The sequence below is a fragment of the Hemiscyllium ocellatum genome, chromosome 39 (genome assembly GCF_020745735.1).
Source record: "Hemiscyllium ocellatum isolate sHemOce1 chromosome 39, sHemOce1.pat.X.cur, whole genome shotgun sequence".
Taxonomy (NCBI): Eukaryota; Metazoa; Chordata; class Chondrichthyes; order Orectolobiformes; family Hemiscylliidae; genus Hemiscyllium; species Hemiscyllium ocellatum.
Window position 1 is genome coordinate 36,599,522 of NC_083439.1, and position 25,448 is coordinate 36,624,969.

The following is a 25,448-nucleotide window of genomic DNA, read 5'->3' on the forward strand; positions in this document are numbered from 1 at the left end:
TTATTACATTGTCCATTAGACTGTGCAATTTGCCAGTCTTTTTTCCTACATTTCAACAAACAGTGACTATACTACAAAACTACTTAGACTGGCGACTGCTTTACAGAATACCTACATTTTATCTGCAAGAATGACCCCAAGCTTCCAGGTGCCTGCTCACTACTGTAAGGCCAACATTTAGGTCTTAGATTTGTTGCAGTTCTCCAGCAAGGCTTGATGCAAGCTAGAATAACAGTGTCTTGTTTTCTGCTTTGGGAGCCTGTAGCCTTCTAGGACTCAATACTGAATTCAATATTTTCAAGATCTAAAATCGTTTTTCCACATCCTTTATCCAAATCATTTCAAATCATTTCTAATTACCCTTCTTGAAAAATAACATATACATAATCGCCTCCAAGACTGAATAAAATACAACTCTGCAGTATGGAAGTAACAGTAAATTAAGAAAAAAAGATTTAGTCACAGTTTGTGGTTTCATATTTTAGTTGCTTCATTATTCACGAATTGTTCAATTAGGTCTGCAGCCAAAGTCTTGGGAAGCCATTGATACTGGAGTTTCTTCCTGGATCAGTTAAGGCTGGTTAAACTTTTTTTAACTGGAGTCAGAGGTGCAAATTCAGATAATTTTGAAAACTTGACACTTTGGTGTCAAGACCTTCCAATGCATTTTCAACTCTTTAACAAGGTAACCTCAGAGGAAGAGAGAGCGAGCTAAGTCTGTGGCATGTTCTCTCTGATTGTCTATGCTTAAAATCATTTTCTAAAACACTGACAAACTAGATCATGTGATAGCCCTTTGAAAGACTGTCTCCATCTAAACAGCTTGTTCTTTGCAAATGCAACACTGTTGCTGTAGCCAGTGACGTTTGCCTTAAAAAGTGTTCTTTGCAAAAAGTTCAAAATATGAACACATACATGTCCTATCAATGAAATTATGAATTAATATTTTAGACAATACATTGCACAGTTTGTAACCAACACAGCCTATGATCAGTCGTTGTCTGTGCAGGAACTTTGTAACACGCTATTCTGCTTAAATTACTTCAGATGTACATTCAACCAGAATTGGAATTTGAATTTTAGATTTTTTTTTGGCAGGTTTCTGTCTTGTGAAATGATAAATTGTTGCCATGGTGGTCAACCCTGTTTTAAACATCATCTAGTGGGGCTCAGGAGCCTGACTCTGATCTGAAGTGTCTGTCAAATTTGCTTGTGTTGGAAAACAGTGGGCAGAAAAAGCACAAGGGAGTTACCAAGGGAGGAACCGGTGGGGGGCTGCTGGGTCTGGGTGAAATGCTGTTCAGAGGGTCGGTGCAGACTCGATGATTAATGGTCTAATTCAACCATCATCACTGGCAAGGCCAGCTTTTTTTTTACTTATCCCCTAATTGCCCTTAGATGGATCACCTAACTATTTCAGAGGTCAGTTAAAAGTTCAGCTACAAGTTTTAGATCTGGAGTCACATCTGGGTAGGAGATTTTCTTCCCTAAAGAACATTAGTGAATCAGGCAGGATTTTATAACAATCAGTGGTGGTTTAATTATCGTCATTGAAACTACTTTCTTATTCCAGGCTTATTAACTGAAGTTAAATTTCATCAGCTACCATGTAGGATTTGAAACCGGGTCCGCAGAGCATTAACCTCAGCTTCTGGATTACTAGCCTTATCACTGGATTGTAATTGGTATTACAATATACAGTATTGTGGTAAATCTATAGGAGGAGGAAGTGAGGTCTGCAGATGCTGGAGATCAGAGCTGAAAATGTGTTGCTGGAAAAGCGCAGCAGGTCAGGCAGCATCCAAGGAGCAGGAGATTCGATGTTTCGGGCATAAGCCCTTCTTCAGGAATGAGCTAATCTATAGTTGGCTCTATAGTAAATCTATAGGAGGCAGTGATGTACTGGTTATGTCATTTGACTGGTAATCTAGAACACCAAATATCCTATCCATGAAAATAAAAAAGATACAAGTCTGGAGTTTTAGCTTCCCCAAGGACAGATATTTTTTATTTGAGGAGAGGAAGACCAAGTTCCAGATTTTCACTAGTTCCTGATTTCATTCACGATTGGCTTTCTTTAATTTCACTCAATTTTGGATTCTATTATTAGAGTTAACGGGTTTTTGTATGCACCCTACTGAACTCTTATCATTTTATGTGCACTGATTTGGCCACATCTCAACTTTCTAATCTGCAGCAACATAAGCCATACTTATGAAAGCTGTCCTCATAACTGAACACCATTATTGTTCTGGTGAATTTGCCCAATACCCCCTCTGTATATCCTACTTGAGCCTTAGTGACCAAAACTGAACCCAAACTCCAGAACTGACTTGACTAATGTTTCATTTAGCTTAAGCACAATTGCTATCTTTTTGGGTTTCTGCTCCTTTAGAAGATAACAATCAGCTCCATCAGCCAATTTGATTGTCTTTGACCACATGCACAGCTATTACTGGGCTGCATTTCCTGGCAACCTCATGCAGTTTGCCACTCAACCCCTTCTTATAGAGTCATTTAGCATGGAAACACATCCCTCCGTCCAAGCAGTCCATGCAAAATATAATCCCAAATTAAGTTTATCCCACCTGCCTGCTCCTGACCCATATTCCTCCAAACCCTTCTTATTCATTAACCTATCCAAACATCTTTTAAATGTTATAATTGCACTCACATCCTTAACAAAAGCAGGGAGCTCCAAACTTCTGGCAGGATATTCCACTCAGGACTCCCTCATAAATGTGGAGCCATACTTCCATTCTGATGTTCTCTTACAACACAGAACTGTCAGAGGAAGGCCCCCTTTTCAATGCAGTCAGCTGCCATACTCTGAATTATAAAGGTCCTGACAGACACTTTGATAGCTGTTCTCAAATCCTAAGTACATCAGATAATTGGGATGTTAGAATGCTGGGAGGGTAAGGTACCTGATGTGTAAGTCGATGCTGACGAGGAAGGATCCAGTGGGGGCAAAGGAGGTGTCAGGCCACATCTGAGGTCAAAGAGTTCAGGTTGGAACTAGCAGGGGAAAAAGACTGTCCCAGAATTTTGAAAGTGGGGGTGTCTGGTCGGGTCTGAACTAGTGGGTCAGAAGTGAGGTTGGATCCCTTGGCACGCTGGGCCAGGATTGGGGGAGGGGGTGAGGGGTGGCGTGTGAGGTTAGTATCAGGTCAGTGTAATTGTTACTCAGGAGTTACACTGTGCAATTTTAATTCTCTAAAAAATTTCCTGAGTAACTATTTTATCTAAGTTCACTAGGATCAGCTGAAGTATCCAATTTAAATGGAGACTTCCGAAGGGTTCCAGGAATAGTGGAATTACTAAGCGAAATGCTCAATTTCCCTGGCAATTCTTTTGAAGAGTATTACAATGGAGATTCTGCAGGGTCCTTATATACAACTTCCCTCTATACTGTAATACCGCCAGTCGAGCCAGTGGAAAATCTGGGCTAATTTTTTTTATATTTGCTCATGGGATATGCCTGTTGTGGAAAATTCATTTATTGCCCATCCCTAATTTCCCTTGAGCAGGTGGACTTCCAAATCTTTTTGTTACTGCAAACTTCTTGGTTTCTCAGCGTTCAGAGTACACTCTGATCTATCCTCTCCTTATAACCAAATTGATGACCTCACAATGATCCAAATTTAATTCTATTTGCCATTGCTTTGTCTGCTCCTTCACTATCAACCTGTAAGGTTAGATACACAAATCCATCAGCCAAATTGTGAGCAAATTTGCTGAAAAGTTATGGTCCAGGAACAATTTTGAGCATTTTAATATATCTAACAGCTTGAGACAAAAATGATCAAGGCGAATACGATAGTATTTTGAATTTGGCTTAGTTAAAATTCCCAGGGTTTATTCTGATGTTTAGCATCTGGTCCAGGTGGCATCCAGATTTAATCCGCTTGCTATAATGGACTCTAAGTCAGTACGGAACAGACCAGGTTTGAGCATCATTGTTAGAGAGAGGACTTGATAAGCTAGTGTTCTTCATGACAAAAAGTGGTAGATGTGTCATGAAACCTTTGCAGTAGAGTAATAAGACTCAGGTCAGAGACATCAATTTATGCATGCACAGGAAGTATTGGATTACATGGAGAGGATTACCTCACTGGAAAGGGTTGGCAGCCAGAGTGATTAAGGTCAGGATATTACATTCATTTAGGAAACACAATGCTGAAGACCCACAGGGCTGGTATTCTGCAAGGACGAAATAAAATTAGCTGAATGGTGTCCTTCAGCAGAACCTATCAAAGTAAATTGTTTTCCTGAACCCCTTTCTGTATTTCTCTTCACCTTCAACTGTCCCTTTGAATATGCCAATGGAAAACATTGCATGCTGTCTCATGGGGTGGGGGGAGGGGTGGGGCTGGGGTGGATTGTGATGACACCAAATAGAAGTTTGAAGAGTTACTAGTTTATAATGTTAAAGGTGCTATACCAGTCAATCCTATTACAAGAGCAGAGCAGGATCAGTCAACTATGTTGTCTTTGTACTTAGCATCTTGTACGTTGCTCCGTTTGCTACTCAAAATTGTTCAAATTGTTCAAATGTATTTTCATCTAAATAAATGAATTTTAAACCTATTGTGTTATTGTGATACAACTGATGGTAGTCAACCTCAATGCTCTCAGCTCAATTAACAGCTGACTTCTATTCAATGCTACGCAGTCCTATTTAACAAGAGGTGCTCAGCAATTTTATCATGCATCCTTCTTTGCAACCCAAAGAAACCCAAACATATAAATGGAAAACAGGAATTATCAGCAGTGCTTCGCTTGGAGGCCCACTGAAGATGTTACCTAGTAGGGTGACGAAACGTCTGGAAATGAACCTTCCACCTCAGCGAGCAAACCGACATCCAGACCATCAACCTGAGCTACAAATCTTCTCAAAACTCGCTTCCTCTGATCTTCAGCATGAACAAAACAACACTATAATAAATGTTTTAATAATCTGCCTCTGTAGCTCAGTGAGTCATACGTATTTAGCTGTAAATGAAAAGATCAGTGGCACATGTTCACCTGGATCCAACTGATTGAACTTTATATAAGTGGTTTAAAATAAGTACAGAGGGCTACATATCCACTGAGTTAGCTGGCACAGCAAGTAGTTCAGATTGGAGAAAAAAGTTGTAAAATGATATTAATAGTCTAGGTGCAGCCAAAACTGTGGCAGATGGAATTCAATGTTTGGAAAGTGTAACATCATCTACTCAGGACCCAAGAAAAATAAGACAGCAGTGAAAAAACAGGAACTGAGTAGGATCAGAGAAGCAGAAATCTCCAAAAGCTAGCAACAGCTTCAAAGAAGTTTATAAAGCGTCAACCTTTATTTCAAGGAGGTTGCAATATATAGGTTTGGGGGTTAAAATTGAAAATTGAGACTATATTCTTTGGAACTAGTTAACAAATTGAGGCCTGTGGAACCGGAGGATCAATGCCAGGTTGGATAAAACATTGGCGTAAGGGCAGAAAACAATGAGTCATGATAAATAATGATTTTACCAGATTGAATTATGGCAGACAGCGGTATGCTTCAAGAGTCAGTGGTAGGGTCACAACAGTTTTGACTGATGCAAATCACTTAGATATTGTAATTCAGAGTAAAATTTCAAAATTTGCTGTTGATACCAATCTTGGAAGTAGGGTAAACAGTGAGCTTATTACCAGTTGACTGTAAGGAACCACAGGTAGACTAACAGAATAGGCAGAAAAATGACAGGTGAGATTTAATTCAGAGAAGCGTGAGGTGATGCACTCTTGGCTGAAAATATAGAGCGAGACATTATATATATATCATGGCATAGATCTAAAACATATGCATGGACAGAGACATCACGTGTATAGATTTTGAAAACAATAGGATACTACCAGTAGTTAGCACTGCAGCTGGGAATCTTGAGCTTCATGTACTTAATACTTGTATATAAGATCAGGGATGGTTCACTGAAACTTTACAAAACTCTGGTAAAGGTTGCCACGGTACCAGAGAACCATAGCGCTGCTCTTTCATTAGAGCAAGGTGATAGGTCTAACCTGAGAGACTCCATGTCTCAGGAAAGGGGCAAGGTTAAGAGAGCAAGACCTTCATGGTGATGGAAGGAAATAACAAGGATCCAATTCTGGTCATGACATTTTAGGAAGGATGTGATGCGCCTTGAGTGGGTAAAGTAAAGGTTTGCAAGAGTAGTCTTAGTGATGACATTAGGTTGAGGAGGTTGGTGTTGTTCTCTCTTGGCACAAAGAAGATTCAAGTTCTAGGGCTTCTGCCATTTTGACCCCTGCCATATGCCTTCCTTTTTCTCTCAATCCATTGCTGGATGTCCCTTTATACAGAGTTCACAGGATTTGATAGCCCTACCCTTTGTCTTTTTGGAACATATTGGCCCTGTACTCTTCATATTTCCTTCTTGATTTAATCCCACTGTTCTGAGACAGATTTACCTGAAAGTTTCTGCTCCCTCTCCACTCTGGCTAAATCATCTTTGATTTTAGGCCCATCCTTACCCTTTCCCATAGTAATCTTGAATCTTCTTTGTGGAGAAAGTAAGACTACAGATGATGGAGATCTAAATGAATACTTTGGGTCAGCGTGCACTAAGGAGGGGAACAATCTGAGTATATAAATCAGAGAGAAGGTCTGTGATACAATTTTAAAAATTAGCATACAGAGGGAGAGAGGAGATTTTGAGTGGACTGACAGGCTTAACAGTAGGTAAATCTTGCTCCAGACAGAATATAAGCCCAGTCTCCTCAATTTGTTTGCATAGGATAGATCCATAATCCCAGCAGTTGTTCCAGTGAACCTCTGGTGCATTCATTTTAGAGCAAGTATGTATTTGCTCAGGCAAAGGGACCAGAACTGCGCATGATACTCCAGGTGCAGTCTCATGGAGTTCAATATAGTTGAAGCATTTTTACTCCTGTGTACTTGACAAGATGGACCAAATGCACGGTAATATAGAAATATAGAAGACAACAGCAGGACAAGGCCATTTGGCCCTCTGAGCCTGCTCTGTCATTCATCACGATCATGGCTGATTGTCCAACTCAATAGCATAGTAAAAAATGAGGTCTGCAGATGCTGGAGATCACAGCTGCAAATGTGTTGCTGGTCAAAGCACAGCAGGTTAGGCAGCATCTCAGGAATAGAGAATTCGACGTTTCGAGCATAAGCCCTTCATCAGGAATAAGAGAGAGAGAGCCAAGCCGGCTGAGATAAAAGGTAGGGAGGAGGGACTAGGGGGAGGGGCGATGGAGGTGGGATAGGTGGAAGGAGGTCAAGGTGAGGGTGATAGGCCGGAGTGGGGTGGGGGCGGAGAGGTCAGGAAGAGGATTGCAGGTTAGGAGGGCGGTGCTGAGTTGAGGGAACCGACTGAGACAAGGTGGGGGGAGGGGAAATGAGGAAGCTGGAGAAATCTGAATTCATACCTTGTGGTTGGAGGGTTCCCAGGCGGAAGATGAGGCGCTCCTCCTCCAGCCGACGACCCCTTCTCCCGCCTCCAACACACCCCATCCACCTGGACACCCCGTGCAGGCCTCCTACCCGCCCTCGACCTCTTTATAGCCAACTGCCGCCGTGACATCAACCGACTCAACCTGTCCACCCCTCTCACCCACTCCAACCTCTCACCCTCAGAACGTGCAGCCCTCCACTCCCTCCGCTCCAATCCCAACCTCACCATCAAACCCGCAGACAAGGGAGGCGCGGTGGTAGTTTGGCGCACTGACCTGTACACCGCTGAAGCCAAACGCCAGCTCGCGGACGCCTCCTCTTATCGCCCCCTTGACCACGACCCCACCTCCCACCACCAAACCATCATCTCCCAGACCATCCAGGACCTCATCACCTCAGGGGATCTCCCATCCACCGCCTCCAACCTCATAGTCCCACAACCCCGCACCGCCCGTTTCTACCTCCTGCCCAAAATCCACAAACCTGCCTGCCCCGGCCGACCCATTGTCTCAGCCTGCTCCTGCCCCACCGAACTCATCTCCCAATACCTCGACACGGTCCTGTCCCCTTTAGTCCAAGAACTCCCCACCTACGTTCGGGACACCACCCACGCCCTCCACCTCCTCCAGGATTTTCGCTTCCCCGGTCCCCAACGCCTTATTTTCACTATGGACATCCAGTCCCTGTACACCTCCATCCCCCATCACGAAGGACTCAAAGCCCTCCGCTTCTTCCTTTCCCGCCGCACTAACCAGTACCCTTCCACTGACACCCTCCTTCGACTGACTGAACTGGTCCTCACCCTGAATAACTTCTCTTTTCAATCCTCCCACTTCCTCCAAACTAAAGGAGTTGCCATGGGCACCCGCATGGGCCCCAGCTATGCCTGCCTCTTCGTAGGATATGTGGAACAGTCCATCTTCCGCAACTACACTGGCACCACCCCCCACCTTTTCCTCCGCTACATCGATGACTGTATCGGCGCTGCCTCGTGCTCCCACGAGGAGGTTGAACAGTTCATCAACTTTACTAACACCTTCCATCCCGACCTGAAATTCACCTGGACTGTCTCAGACTCCTTCCTCCCCTTCCTAGACCTTTCCATTTCTATCTCGGGCGACCGACTCAACACAGACATCTATTATAAACCGACTGACTCCCACAGCTACCTGGACTACACCTCCTCCCACCCTGCCCCCTGTAAAAACGCCATCCCATATTCCCAAATCCTTCGTCTCCGCCGCATCTGCTCCCAGGAGGACCAATTCCAACACCGCACAACCCAGATGGCCTCCTTCTTCAAGGACCGCAGATTCCCCCCAGACGTGATCGACGATGCCCTCCACCGCATCTCCTCCACTTCCCGCTCCTCCGCCCTTGAGCCCCGCTCCTCCAACCGCCACCAAGACAGAACCCCACTGGTTCTCACCTACCACCCCACCAACCTGCGCATACAACGTATTATCCGCCGCCATTTCCGCCACCTCCAAACGGACCCCACCACCAAGGATATATTTCCCTCCCCTCCCCTATCAGCGTTCCGCAAGGACCACTCCCTTCGTGACTCCCTTGTCAGATCCACACCCCCCACCAACCCAACCTCCACCCCCGGCACCTTCCCCTGCAACCGCAGGAAATGTAAAACTTGCGCCCACACCTCCACACTCACTTCCCTCCAAGGCCCCAAGGGATCCTTCCATATCCGCCACAAGTTCACCTGTACCTCCACACACATCATCTATTGCATCCGCTGCACCCGATGTGGCCTCCTCTATATTGGTGAGACAGGCCGCTTACTTGCGGAACGCTTCAGAGAACACCTCTGGGCCGCCCGAACCAACCAACCCAATCACCCCGTGGCTCAACACTTTAACTCCCCCTCCCACTCCACCGAGGACATGCAGGTCCTTGGACTCCTCCACCGGCAGAACACAACTACACGACGGCTGGAGGAGGAGCGCCTCATCTTCCGCCTGGGAACCCTCCAACCACAAGGTATGAATTCAGATTTCTCCAGCTTCCTCATTTCCCCTCCCCCCACCTTGTCTCAGTCGGTTCCCTCAACTCAGCACCGCCCTCCTAACCTGCAATCCTCTTCCTGACCTCTCCGCCCCCACCCCACTCCGGCCTATCACCCTCACCTTGACCTCCTTCCACCTATCCCACCTCCATCGCCCCTCCCCCTAGTCCCTCCTCCCTACCTTTTATCTCAGCCGGCTTGGCTCTCTCTCTCTTATTCCTGATGAAGGGCTTATGCTCGAAACGTCGAATTCTCTATTCCTGAGATGCTGCCTAACCTGCTGTGCTTTGACCAGCAACACATTTGCAACTCAATAGCATAATCCTGCTTTCTCCCCAGGTGCTAGATCTAGTCGCCCATTGAATACAATTTCAATGTTTTGGTATCAATTACTTCCTGTGGCAATGAATTCCACAGGCTCACCATTCTTTGGGTGAAGAAATGTCTCCTCATCTCTGTAACAAACCGGTGATTCAATCAACATCACTAAAACAGATGACTGTTTATGACATTGTCACAAAAATTGGCTTCTCACATTACAAAATTGACTATACTTCGCCATATTCATTTTGTTGTAAAGTGTCCTTTGAGTTTTTGAGTCACGCAGTGTTCTATAAATGTGGAATTAGGTTTCTTTTATTTCTTTTCTTCCTTCTTTCCTCCTGTGATTGCAGTGAGGTGTGTATGACTCTTGATTTTTGACTTCACAACAAGAATGCCCGAGCAGTAATCCTTTCAACTCCCTTCTGTAATCTCAATTCTGACCATCACCAACTCTTGCTTCCTTACTTACAGCTATATTCAATTGCAGTATTCATCTTCAACCCACTGCCACCCATCTTCCAGTGTATCCTCACTTTAAAAAAAAGGAAGGAGGAATTAAGAATAGCAGGGTAAAGGAATGCATTTTACAGTGAAGTGGCAGAGAGTGGAGACACAGCAACAAAAGATGCATGCATCATTGAGAAAGTGTGAGGAAATGGTCCATCACACTGGACACAGATAGTGAAAAGGAGTGTGGAACATAAAAAGTGCTCCACTTTGTGGCAGGGTGTCAAGCTTTGGAATACCTTTCCTCTACCTCATTCCTCTCTACCCTGCTTTCCCCCTTTAAAAGACGCCTTAAAAACTAAGATTGACTCGTATCTCCTTATACATCTTAACGCCATCCTTTGTTTTATGATAAATCTCAAGGCACACTTAACAGAAGTATGTTAAAGATGTTCTATATCGAAAACAGGAGCAGAAGTAGGCTATTTGCCCTTCAAACCTGCTCTGCTATTCAATATGATCACAACTAATAGTCCAACTTAGCACCCTGTTCCTGCTTTCTCCCCTGATATTTTAATCCCTTTCACCTAAAGAACCACAGAAGTATAGAAAACCTGAGTAGGCCATTCGGCCCTGATCTGTTGTTGTATGTTGTTTGACTCACAGGGATTTAGTTGGTTCTCATCTAATTGTTAAATTGCGTTGGCAATAATAATCTACAGTGGTAACATAACTCTTGACACAGTACAAATATATAACAAGGAAGTATTAAGGACTCCAATGAGGAGAAAAAGACTCTGGTAAAATTCATTACCAAGCTGCAAATGACTAAAGACTAAAATGGAAATGGGAGTCGGATTCAGCACATGCAAATATACAGCACAGTCTATCAGCTATTTGTAATCAGGAACAGAAACTTATTCTGTGCCTGAATAGCATATTTAGGATCTCTCTCATACACAAAGGTCCAAGAACAATTGTAGGGAAGTACAGCTGAAATTTGACTTATGTTAAATACATGTCTTAAGCACATACCACTAATGTAACACAATAATCTATTAATCTGGAAAGACTGAATTATCTTGCTGGTTACAATTAGATATTCTTACCAAAACCAGTGGATCGATTTGCCAGACTGGTATAAGAAGGTCCTCCTGGTGAAGATGTAGACACAGGACTGGACAGGGGACTGAAAGTAGATGGGTCTGCTGGGAACGTGTGACTTGATCCTATGGCAAAAGGTGGTGATTGAGCCTTACTGGATTGCGAGGTTACTTGCTGCAAGAGATAATGATATTTTTAATGTGCAATTACCTTAAGTTTAAGAAAAAGCTTGCACTCTAAACTGCAGACATTCAGCACATAAATATACTTTGAAATCTTAGCAAAGCTGGAAAATGTAATGCCAACAAAATGAAAATAATACGAATTGTACATATCAGAGTGCAGTTCTTTAATAATATCTAAACGATGTGTGTGGCTGGTATCTACATGCCAATATCGACTGGAATTGAATTCCAGTGTTCTAATTTTAATATAAATTTACATTATTGAAAATAACCTAAATAAGATCATTAACATTACAACATTAGAATTTTCAATCCCATTTTTAACAAAGCATATTTTTCATAAATTTATTATTATTTTTGTTGGACAAACTGTTTCAGGTATTCCGTCCTCTTCACATGCTGTTAATTTATCAATGGTAAAGGTACCAAATAGTATCATTTTTCTTTTTGTGTATTCCTTTAGACAGCTAATATGCTCTAAACTAGTTCTTTGTCCAATAGCTTACAATTTACCTCTTTTTATGAATGAAACCCATACAGGTGTTTTAGTTTTCCAGCTCCTTTTGGCTACATGCCTTTTCATACCTCTTGTATTGTATTTTCATCACCCTTCACCAATACACAGGTACTGAACTGAGGACAGGAGAAATAAAAGCAGGAGCCTTTCAGCCCTTGAGCCCACTCTGACATTCAATAAAATCATGACTAATTTGAACATGCGTTAACCCCATTTTCCTACCTACCATTCTGGATCCTAATAATTCTTGACCGATTTTTAGAGCAAAATTCTATCTAACTCAGTCTTCAATCTTACAACAACTGTACAGCTCCATCTGAAATGGGTGACCTCTCATTTGCTCAATCTTTCCTCATAAGATAACCCCTTCATCCCAGAAGTCAGATTAGTGAATCTGGTCTGAACTGCCTCCAACGCAATACATCCCTCCTTACAAAAAGGAGACCATAACTGGATGTTGTACTTTAAATGATGTCTCACCAACAACAAGCACGTTTGCAGAAAAAACTTGCCAACTTTTATACAGCAAACGTTTTCAATAGAGGCCAAAATGTTATCTGCCTGCCTCATTCCTCGCCGTATACATGCTACCTTTTTGTGATTTATGAATAAGAGTATCCAATTTCTTGTTAACAATAGCATTCTGTGGTCTCTCTCTATTAAATAATACTTCAATTTTCCATCCTTCCTACATAGTGGATAATCTCATATTGTCTCACCTTACAGTCCATCTGCAAAACTTTTGCTCTCTCTTAAGAAATTCATATCCTCTTTGCAGACTCTTTATGTTTTTCTAATTAACTAGCTTTCCCACCCAATTCTGTGTCGTCAGCAAATCAGGCTACAATGCATCCCTTCAATCGAGTCACTAATAAACACTGCAAACAGCTGAGGTCCCAGACAGATCCCTGTGGCACCCTGCTAGTTCCACTCTGCCAACCTGAAAATCGCTCATTTATTCCTGTTAGCTAGCAACTGCTTTATACATGCTAACAGATTAAACTTAACACTCACCTTCCATGGTAACTCTTATAGGGTACTTATTGATTCATTGTGGAAATCCGAATACTGGTCTTTTTCCATCCAGCCAGTCACATCCTCAATTAAGTCGAATAAACTTTCTGCCTTTTGAAAATTAATTCTCCAGTCCCAAATTTGAGGGAGCAACATTCAGTTTAGTGTCCTCTTTTTTAAATCTGATTGTAGAAGCTTTCCTGCTTGTTTTATATTTCTTGTTAGCTTACTCTTATATTTTACTATCTCTCTTATTGTGACATTGTAAGCCCTTTAATTTGATACCATCCTCAACTTCTTCAATTATATTTGGATGGTTCATCTTTCCACAGTTTTTTTTTAAAATTCAGAATTCTGAATGGAAAACTCCTTTGCTGGGGGTTCTGAAATAATACTTTACAAGCCTGCCACTGCTTCTCTATCCTCCACTGCACCATCTCCATTCCCCGTTCCACTATTCTAAACCACACCCCCTAATGCAATAAAGACACCCCCTTGTCCTCACCTACCACCCCACCAGTCTCCGCATCCAATGCATTATCCTTAAACACTTCCAGCAACTCCAACCAGATCCCATCACCAAGAACATCTTTCCCTCCCCACCTCTCTCTGCCTTCCACAAGAACCCTTCCCTTTTACAGTTCTTGGTTTGAGCCACTCTCCCCACCAACTCCCCCCCCCCCCCCCACCCCGACTGCCAGGTAGCTTCCCCTGCAACCAAAAAGATGCAAAACCTGATGGCACACCACACCCCTCACCTTTATCCAGGGCCCCAAACAATCCTTCTGGGTGAGACAGAGGTTTACCTGCCTGTCCTCCAATCAGGTGTTCCCAATGTGATCTTCTCTACAATGGGGAGACCAAATGTAGACTTAGGGAATGGTACGCTAGACATTTCAGCTGGGCCTGCAGGGGCCGACCGGACCTCCTATTCACTGGCCAATTTAATTCCACTAACCACTTCATTTCTGACAAGAACATCCTTGGCTCCTTCATTGCCACAGCAAACCACACCGTAAATTAGAGGAACAACGCCTCATCTTCCGCCTGGGCAGCCTACAGCTCAGAGGACTCAACACTGAGTTCTGCAATTTCAAATAACCTCCCATCCTTTCCATCGACTCTCTTCCCAGACCCTCTACCTCCCTTCCACCAACTGGTTCATTCCTCCCATTGACCAAACAGATCATACCCTCTGCCTGTCCATAACTATCTCCACTTCACCACACTGCTCCCGCCACTCCCTTTATCTGCAGTTCACCCCATACCCACCCCCAGTCCTGAAGAAGGGTTACACCTGAAATGTTGACTTTTCCACCTCCTGATGCTGCCTGACTTGTTGTGGTCTTCCAGCCTCCTGCCTGTCTACTTTGGATTTCAGCATCTGCAGTTTCTTTTGTCTTTAACTGCTTCTCTATCGCCTAATTTTTAAATCTATTTTTCCCTTTCCACATTAGCCACCTTGTCTCCATACCTTTGCAATACTATTATTTAAGATTAAGAAACTTATTTCAGATCCAGACTTCTCAACCTCAAACTGGAAGTGCATGTTATTGTCAGTGTTCTCTAGAGGACTCCTTACCATGGGATAAACAATTAAACCTTAATATTGCATACCCACATCTAAAATATCCTTTCTTCCTGGTTGATTTCACAATGATTGTCTTAAGAAACTGTCATGAATAATTTCTATGAACTTGGCCTCAAGGCAGCCTTTGTCAATTTGATTTGCCCAATTTAAGTGATGATTAATACCACTGATATTTATTGCAATTTCTTATGCCACTATTTCTTAATTTATATTCTGTACATTTTTAGTGCCCTGAATGCCAGCCTTAGTCAGAATACCCCCTCAGCCGAAAACAAGGTCATAATTGGAACACACTGGGTTAGCTAAATTCAGATTCATACTGGTCAACAATCAGCAATTTATGAAAGTAACTGAAATTAACGACAACAAGAAACCAAAGAACTGTAGATGCTGGAAATCAGAAATTTCTGGAAAAACTCAGATTTGTGGAGAGAGAGCAAGGTCAAGGGTCACTAGCCTGGAAACATTAACTCTGCTTTCTTTCCACAGATGCTGCCCGTTGTGCTACTGAGACTTTATAAAGCTCTGGTTAGGCCCCATTTGGAGTACTGTGTCCAGTTTTGGTCCCCACACCTCTGGAAGGACATACTGGCACTGGAACGTGTCCAGCGGAGATTCACACGGATGATCCCTGGAATGGTTGGTCTAACATTCGAGGAACGGCTGAGGATCCTGGGATTGTATTCATTGGAGTTGAGAAGATTAAGTGGAGACTTAATAGAAACAAGATAATACATGGCTTGGAAAGGGTGGACGCTAGGAAATTGTTTCCATTAGGCGAGGAGACTAGGACCGTGGACACAGCCTTAGAATTAGAGGGGGAGACATTTCTTTAGCCAGAGAGTGGTGGGCCTGTGGAATTCATTGCCACAGAGTGCAGTGGTGGCCGGGACGCTAAATGTCTTCAAGGTAGAGATTGATAGATTCTTGATGTCACGAGGAATTAAGGGCTACGGGGAGAATGCTGGTTAGTGGAGTTGAAATGCCCACCAGCCATGATTGAATGGCGGAGTGGACTCGATGGGCCGAATAGCCTTACTTCCACTCCTGTGTCTTATGGACCTGCTGAGTTTTTATATCAGTTTCTGATTTTGTTAATAACAAGGGTCAATAAGAAAGAGGCATAATTTTCAAATGAAAGGCAAGAGGTTTACAGGGAATTTGAGGAAAATCGTTTTAACCCAGAGGGTGGTTGGGGTAAGGAATGGACTGCTGGCAGGGTATTTGAGGTGGGAAACCTCACAACCTTTAAAAAGTACTTGAATGAGCACCTGAAGTACCTTCAGGCTAGGGCCTAGTGTGGGAAAGTGGGATTAATGCAGGTAGCAGTGTATTTTTGGTTTTGCTAAGTCCTGTGTGATACATCTTAGCCCAGTTGAGGTTCCTCCACCAAACATTGCCCAAGCTGACCTGATTGTGACTCTTTTGCAAGGAAGGAAGGGAGGGAATTTAGTCACTGGAATTCTGACAGGTTGTGGCATCATCATGCTTGCTTATGACAGAGGTACCAATCTGTCTCAAATAAACTGGAGATCAGAGGTCTTGAAAAATGTTTTGCTTTCATTACCACAGTAAGGAAAAAAAAATGAAATGATTGGGAAAAAGCTTGGTGCTTTTGAGCAGGATCTTTAAAAGGTTGAGTGTGATTTTGAGATTTTTTTCTACACTAGGGACGTATTTCTAAACTGTTCCAAGGTAGAAGCAACGTGAAGGCCTTCCAATCTGATGTGCTAAATACCTAATTGAGTATTCATTCAGATCTGCTCCAAAATTAATTTCAAATTCTAGTCTTCACAGAAGTCGAATTAGTTGTTTGAATAATATTACATAAAGCTACAATAGACATGGGTCTGGCTAAGAAAGGATACATTACATTACATAGTGGGTACATCAATATAGGAAAATTGATATGTATTGTCCTCCAGTCGAGTGAGTTTTTATTTTCTTTAATAATTGTGAATCTTTAGTTAGAAGTAACTTTTTATGTTACACCCTCTTTGGCAATTGTGCTGGATATGGGTCATACGTATATTTATATAAATTGTTAAATGAGTTTAGCATGAAAATATTCCATACACTGGCTCTTTTCATGTACCATTAAAGAGCCAGTAATTGGACTGTTCATTTTTGTATGTAAATAAGGTTGTGATACTTACTACGATTTTTACAAAATTGGTTGAAGTCATGTACTCCTTAGAAAAAAATAATTTGCAACCTTGATGGTAATAATTTAGGTTACTGAACCTGTCTTATTATTGCCAGATTGCTCCTGCTTTATTACTGATATTAAACAGAAGGCATGAGATATCTATTGTATTAAGAATTATATTTTGATCGAACATCAATTGTCAAACTGAACCCAGTACTGAAGTTCAAACCTTGTTTGAGAGTTTATTTTGTTAAAATTACTTCATTAAGTATTCTACCACTTCCTCTCTCCCATCTTTCCTGAATATTTGATTGATGAATGGAGCCAGATTGTGCTGGTGGCACAGCCCTGCACAGTACACCATCATATGCTGAACTGCTCATCAAGCTCACATACCTTGTCTTTACATCAAGTAGCTATCACACTTATTGATCTGAAAAGTTCATGGAGGAAAGAAGCTGACATCTGGTAAGATGTCATTATCATAGGATTGTTCTCTCTCTAAATCATGTAGGTATTTATTGTCAAGTATGTTTTACCCATGAGTACACTAATACAGATCATTTATTCTGTGTAGGGACATACTTTAATGTGAAACATATGTGAGCATACACTAGAAAAAAAAGAGGCTTAGAAAGCTGAGAAAGCAATTGTGAAATTTTTCCCTAATGTTTTGGTAGATACATTTAACCATAGTTTCCTTATATAGATAGCCAGAAAACATAAATACAACAGCACGAAGTGTCAATTTACGTAAGCAGTATTTCAACAGGTTTTTTCATTGAAAACTGATGTCAGTTATTCATCATAGCTTTTCACTTTAATGAAATGGACCCTATTTACATTCATTACATTTAATCAAAACAGTTTATGTAGAGTAAATACCTCATAATTGCACAATCAAGTTATATGTCATGTGCCTAAACAATTCACTAAAGAATGAGTATTGATCATGCATTTTTTGTGGTTGGAATAATTTAGTCCAGTAAGTAGTAGGTTCATGTTTATCTAAATGGAAAGATATTTGTCTCTTTCCAACCATACTATGTACAATTAGCACTGATTTTGTTCACTCAGCAATTGGTGCATGTAATTTGCTGGGCTGGCTGGAGTACAGAGCTCCAATCATTAAAATGGCCACAATCTGGCCTCTAAGATCAGATGTATCTTTCAAGAGATTTTTGTCTTTCATAGAAAAATCTTGCTGTAATAAATATGCTGAAAATTCTACAACACAGTTCACTTCAGGTCTTAAATGGTTATATTACAGTACAGTATGATCACTAAGCCCTGTTTGGGCTTAGACACACTGACTAATTGGAGTTCTGATTTGGAGATGCCGGTGTTGGACTGGGGTGTACAAAGTTAAAAATCACACAACTCCAGGTTATAGTCCAACAGGTTTAATTGGAAGCACACTAGCTTTCGGAGTGACGCTCCTTCATCAGGTGATAGTGGAGGGCTCGATCGTAACACAGAATTTATAGCAAAAATTTACAGTGTGATGTAACTGAAATTAGACATTGAAAAATTGATTGTCTGTTAGCCTTTCATCTGTTAGAATACAGTGATAGTTTCACTTCTTTCATGTGTAAATCACAAAACCTTTTTTTAAAATTGCATTCCCGGGTTAGCTGTTAACAATGGTGATAGCTAGACAATATGTTGAAGATGTTGGCCCCCTGTGTTCTCTGTCTATGCCATGATGTTTAGATTGATTCTAATTTAAAAAGTGAGATAACAGAGTTTTACATAAATTCATGTAGTTTTTGAGCTCAGAGTTCTACATGAATGCATGCAGTTTTTGAGCAAAGTATAAAGTAACTCTGTAAGTACAAATTCACCCCGCAAAATATATGTGTGCATGCAGGTCTTTATCTGTCTGTCTGTGGTGGGGGTTGTGAATGTGAGAAAGTGTGTGTGGGTGTCTGTGTGTGTGTGTGTGTGTGTGTGTGTGTGTGTGTTGAGTGCAGAGTGTCTTAAATCTGTGAGGAGGTGCATGTGAGAGTGTGGGAGTGTGTGTGTAAGGGTGTGTGTGGGTGTCTGTGTGTACCTGTGTCAAAGTGTATGTGAAAGAGTGTGTGTGTGTGTGTGTGTGTGTGTGTGTGTGTGTGTGTGTGTGTGTGTGTGTAGGAATATCTGTGTTTGTGTAGTGCAATGGTGATCATCTGTAATGTGACATGAACCCAAGTTCCCGGTTGAGGCCCTCCCTTTAGGTACCGAACTTAGCTATCAGCCTCTGTTCGGCCACTTTTCTCTGCTGCCTGTCCCAAAGTCCACCTTGACGGATGGTCACCCGAAGTTCTGAGGCTGAATGTCCTGCACTAGTGAAGTGTTCCCCAACTGGGAGGGAACCCTCCTGTCTGTTTGCTTGGTTTCCCCAATGTACCATGCCTCCGGGCATCCTTGCCTGCAATGTATAAGATAGACAACATTGGCCGAGTCACATGAGTACCTGCCATATACAAGGTGGGAGGTGTTCCCATGCATAATAGTGGTTTCTATGTCCACAATCTGACACGTCTTGCAGCGTTCACTGTGACAGAGTTGTATGGAGTTGTCCTGAGAGCCGGGCAGTTTGCTACGAACAATGATCTGTTTGAGGTTTGGCGGTTGTTTAAAGGCAAGTAGTGGAGGTGTGGGGAAGGTCTTGGTGAGGTGTTCATCCCCATTGATAATGTGTTGCAGGTCACGAAGAACATGGCGTAATTTTTCAGCTCCTGGGAAGTACTGAACAACGAAGGGTACCCTGTCAGTTGCAGCACGTGTCTGTCTCCTGAGGAGGTCATTACGGTTCCTTGCTGTGGCACGTCGGAACTGGCGGTCGATGAGATGAGCATCGTACCCCGTTCTTGTGAGGACATCCTTGAGTACTTCCAGGTGTCCGTCATGTTCCTCATTATCTGAGCAGATCCGATGTATGCGTAGGGCCTGTCCATAGGGAATGGCTGTTTTAATATGTTTCGGGTGGAAGCTGGAGAAGTGTAGCATTGTGAGGTTGTCTGTGGGTTTGTGGTAGAGTGTGGTGTTGAGGTGTCCATCCTTGATGGAGACGCATGGGTCCAAGAATGAGACAGACAGTTGAGAGTAGTCCATGGTGAATTTGATGGTGGGATGAAACTTGTTGATGTCACTGTGTAGTTTTATCAGTGACTCCTTGCTATGTGTCCAGAGGAAGAAAATGTCGTCAATGTACCTGGTGTACAATGTTGGTTGGAGATCCTGCATAGAGAAGAAGTCTTGTTCGAATCTGTGCATAAAAATGCTGGCATATTGGGGTGCAAGTTTGGTCCCCATGGCTGTTCCGTGTGTCTTGATGAAGAACTGGTTGTCAAAGGTGAAGACGTTGTGATCGAGGATAAAGCGGATGAGCTGTAGGATGGTGTTTGGAGACTGGTGTTGAGTACAGAGGCTGTTGCCGCGATGCCATCATTGTGGGGGATGATGGTGTAGAGTGCGGAAACATCTATTGTGACGAGGAATGTTCCCGGTTTGACTGGTCCGTGGGTGCTGAGTTTCTGTAAGAAATCCGTAGTGTCGTGACAGAAGCTGGAGATCCCCTGTACAATAAGTTTCAGTAATTGGAGTTCAACAGTGATAAATGCTGTGATCATCTGGCACAATTCTGCTCCTTGGAAGAGTGTTCCCATCAGATATTTAGGCTAGCTAAAATTTCCAAGTTCTCAGCTGGGAATTAAAACATCGATCAGTTTCCTAGCTAGAATGTGAATGAAAGGAAGTAAAATTGGTTGTGAATATTCTTTCCATTCTTCAAGATAGTTGTTTTTTGTTGATCTGTGTCAATTGAAGCATATTGCAATAAAAACTTATAAAAATCCAAAATTGCTATTTTTCATCTATCATTTGCATTCTACAAAGTAAAACAGCTTTACAACTCAAATGAAGGAGGCAGATTTAATATTTTAGACTGACATCAATGGAATTGCAAAGAGATAAAGTAAGGTTTTGATTCCTAGTATCAAGTGTTAACTATCATACCAAATCTGCATCCACTCCAAGGAGTATAGAGCTGTTGACCTTCTGGAAATGCTGCTACTCACCTACATGGGCCAATTGTGTATGCTCCATTGGATAAAATCTTGCAGAAACATGGCTTTTACTTTTGATTGTCAAACACTGAGTGGTGATCTGACCAACGTGTTTACAATGACAAGTTTGGAGGCAGATGAGGGGTCTTTAATCGGGTAGAAAGGTGTCAGGTGGGCATTCCACCACTTTTCTGACTCTGACCTGATTAAGGATTGAAGCAATTTTAGAACAAGAATAAGAATTGCAAAATAGAGGTATGATTAACTGGTTGTCAGTGTGGATCACAGAACACTGGAGTGATGAGGGAATGGAATTTGGTGTGACTGAGGATATAGGCAGCATCATGGATAACCTCAATTTTATGAAAGACAAGACTGGCTTGCAATGCATTGGACCAGTTAAGAGGTTTAAAAAAACAGCATTGAGGATTCAGCAGCAGAGAAGCTAAGCCTGAAAATTTAAGGTTTTACTTTTAGTGTTTTATTTATGATATGCAAATATATGGCTTAATTTGGGGTCAAATACATTAAGGATGTGAAAAGTCTGATTCTGGAGAAAATTTCTTCTATTTCAACAATTTTTAAGTTATTCTTTCATGGAATGTCAGCATCGTTGTCAAATCATTGCAAATTACTCTCAAAATGAGTGGCTTGTTAGGTCTTTTCAGAGGACAACTAAGACAACAGCATTGCTGTGAGTCACTTGCAGACCAGATTAGATAAAGACAGCATGAAGGATCGGGAATCAATGAGGTTTTTATGACAATGAAGAATAATAACTATCTTTCAATTCAAGATTTATTGATTTAGTATAGGAATTAATCAAATTTAAATTCCACCAGTTTCCGTGATTGAGGTAGTAAACCAGAGTCTCCCTATCATTAGTCTGAGACTCTCGACTACAGGCTTACCACTATGCCGCCATTACAGGGATAGATTTGAAATCAATGTCAAAATTAGATCTTATCAAATGAATAAGAAGGCTTGAAGGGTTAAAGAGCCTATTGCAAAGGGAAGGTCATTGACAAATAGCTAAAGACACTTAGGAACTCATGGTGATATCCTGAGGCTGAGATCCTTCACCTCCAATAACCACAATTGTGCCAAGCATGACTCCATCCAGTTGATAGTTTTCCCCAATATACATTGTCTTTCATTTTCTCAGGATTCCTTCATGTCATTCTCAGTCAAATGTTGTCCTGATATCAAGAGCAATTATTCTTGGTGGACCAACACGTCCTCTTTTTGGTGGAAAGGACACAGCCAGTCTAATAGCTATACTGTTGTGTAGTAGTGTTGCAGCTGTATTGGAAAACAGCTTGGCCAGAAGTGTAGCCAGTCCTGGACTCTTCAGTACTAATTCTGCAGCCATGTCTTGATGTCATATGAATTGAGTTGACAGAATTTTGATATCTGTCAAACTGGGAATTTTAGGAGGAGGCCAAGATGGATTAACCATTCAGCACTTCCAGCCGAACATGACTGTAAACATTTCAGCTTAATCTTGTGGACTGATAAGTGAACCACATCGTCAATGAAGATGGGGATATTTATTCAATCTCCCCTTTCTGCTAACTGTTGAATTATCCACTGTGATTCATTATTATATGTGGAAGGACCACAAAGCTTTTATCTGATTTAGTGGTTTTGGCAGCTTAGCTTGTGTGGTCTGCAATACATGTGATCAATTCTTTGGTTCACCAATTGCTACTACATCCTTAGATATGCCTGGTGTTAGTCCCAGCAAGCTCTTCTACACTTCTCATTTAAGCATGACTGATCCCTTGGCTTGAATGCAATAATGGAAGGAATATGCGGAGCCATGAGCTCTGGACATGAAGAGAGAAGTTCATTTTCACAAGGACCATGCAGTGGTCTCCTTAACCAACACTGTTATGGGTTAATGATCTGCAAAACAGAAATTTTTAAGGACTAGGTCAAGAATTTGGTCCTACCCCCTCCTTGTTACCTGCTACAGGTCCAGACTGGCAGCTATGTTCTCCAGTACATGACCAGTTCAGCAAGTAGTAGTGCTGCTAAGCCACTCTTCATGGTGTTCATTGATGTTCCTGATCCAGAATATATTCTGTGCTCTTTGTACCCTTGATGTTTCAGTCAAGTCAATGCAAGCAATGAATCATCAGTAGTGGTGGTAGTCGTGGAGAGGGGGTTTGCACTGTAGTAAGTGAAAAAAGCAGCAGGTTTCCTTAAAACCTTTGACCTGATGCCATGAGACCTCATGATGTCTGTTCAGTGTTTAGGTTTCTGCCATTTTTACAGTACATCCTTGTGCTACCACTTCTGGTGGGATCGGATACACTGAGAGAATGGTACAGAATTCAGGACATTGGCTGAAAAGTATTATTCAGTGAGTATAGTCACGTCTGGCTGTTGCTTGACTTGTTTGTGGATGGCTCTCCAAAGTTTGGCACATATCCACGAATGTTAAAGGGAATTTTCCACTGTAGACCAGGCCAGTTGCTAATGCTCACGTTGAAGCAGTGATGAATTTAATTGCAATTCTTATGCTCTATTTTAGTGATTTGATGTAAACAAGTGACTTGTTAGGTTAATTCAGAGGACAATTATCGTCAACCACATACTGATGTCTGGAGTCACATATCAGCCAGATTCCTCCACTAGAGGAAACTAGTAGATCAGAAGGCATTTTATGAGAATCCAGTTGTTTCATATCAAAACTATTAGCTTTTTATTTCAGATTTTTTAATTAATTAAATTTAAATTCACCAGTTTATAATTTATCTCTCAAAATCGTTAGAGCAGGCCTCTGAATTACTCATATGGTAACATTACGAATAAACTCCTATATTCAGTTTCATAAAGTAGTCTCTGTTCATGAGTCTGAGAAGCAAACCTTCTGTAACCAAAGCATTCTTTTTACATGAACTAAAACATTATGTGTTCCAATGTTTTGAAAAATATCAGTGAAGCAATGACACATTTTGAAATACTTAAAAGAAGTAAATGAGTTCTTCTTCTTGGCTTGGCCTCAACTCCCAACAAAATCTGAAAGTGGAAACATCTTTTCTATGTTATCTGAGACGGTTTCCATGTACATTAAACTCTGAAGTGGCAAAAGGCACTAGGTTCAAATGTCTGCTGAAACATAAATTGTCACCAACAGCCACCCAAAGACTCAGTGAACTGACCTCATGCCAGAAAACTTTCTGGAACCAAATTTCTTTTCAGTCTTTTTTATAGAATCCCTACAGTGTGGAAACAGGCTATTCAGCCCAACAAGTGCACACTAATCCTCTGAAGAGTAACCAACCCAGACCCATTCCCCTATATTTACCCCGAACTAACACCTAACCCAGGCATCCCTGAACACTATGGGCAATTTAGCACGGCCAATTCATCTAACTTCTGCATCTTTGGACTGTGGGAGGAAACTGGAGCAACCTCACGCAGACACGGGTTGAATGTGCAAACTCCACATAGACAGTCGCTTGAGGCTGGAATTGAACCAGGATCCCTGTGCTGTGATGCAGCAGTACTAACCACTGAACCACCATGCCACTCTTCAGTTTAAAAACCATTTGGTACATTTCAAATGAACAACCTCACTGACATCACTCAGTTATATTCCAAGCTACACAAATTTTATTATTTATTAAAGATGTGCAGATATAATCAAACTATGTTGCAAAAGTAGTCCTGTCAAAAGAAAATACTTCGAATGCAAATCAACAAGAACTTGAAATTATAGAGTTAAAAATCATACAATACCAGGTTATAGTCCAATAGGTTTATTTGGAGGTACAAACTTTTGGAGCGCCTGATGAAGGAGCGGTGCTGCGAAAGCTTGTACTTCCAAATAAACCTGTTGGACTATAACCTGATGTTGTGCGATTTTTAACTTTGTCTACCCCGGTCCAACACTGGCCCCTCCACATCATTGCAATTATATAGTAGCTCTAATGTAGAAAAAAGTTTAAAAGATCCTTATAGGTATATACTTAGAAAAAAACTCCACTTATTTTTGCACAAGAAGAGTAGATATTTTTTCTTTAGACTCTCTGCTTGGGTCACTGGATTAAATTTACTTGGAAACAGCATTCTGACAGAAATTGAGTGTGTGGTGCTGGAAAAGCACAACAGGTCAGGCAGCATCCGAGGAGCAGGAGAATTGACATCTCAGGCATATTCCTGATGAAGTGCTTATGCCCGAAACGTCGATTCTCCTGCGCCTCGGATGTTGCCTGACCTGTTGTGCTTTTCCAGCACCACACTCTCAACTATGAACTCCAGCAACTGCAGCCCTCACTTTCTCCTTCTGGCTTTGCCTATGTAATGTCAAGTAGACATGAAAGAGATAACAGTATTTTAAAGCTATATTTCCTTGTTTAATTTTTGAAAAGGACTAAAGCATGGCTGCAGCCAATCATAAGATGTAAGCTAACTACAAATTTTGCAAACTCCAATCAGCAATTACCAGGTCAGAGGTTAGACAAGACATCTTTTTGAAATCTTTTATATTAAATTGGACTGCATCTTGTATTGTGTAGAAATTGCAGTCAACAAATACAAAGGTACACAAAACAATCATAACTCCCTAGCAGGGG

The 25,448-nt window shown here is 41.8% G+C and overlaps 1 protein-coding gene across 6 annotated transcripts in view; it reads right to left on the reverse strand.

The window, feature by feature from the left end:
* arnt2 (aryl-hydrocarbon receptor nuclear translocator 2) overlaps positions 1–25,448 on the reverse strand; it is a 464,688-nt gene that overhangs the window by 54,743 nt on the left and 384,497 nt on the right. For all 6 annotated transcript variants that reach the window (XM_060853234.1, XM_060853235.1, XM_060853233.1 and 3 more), the window contains one exon: positions 11,363–11,531. In XM_060853234.1, coding sequence (XP_060709217.1) covers positions 11,363–11,531 — 169 coding nt within the window. The remainder of the gene's footprint in view (positions 1–11,362; positions 11,532–25,448) is intronic.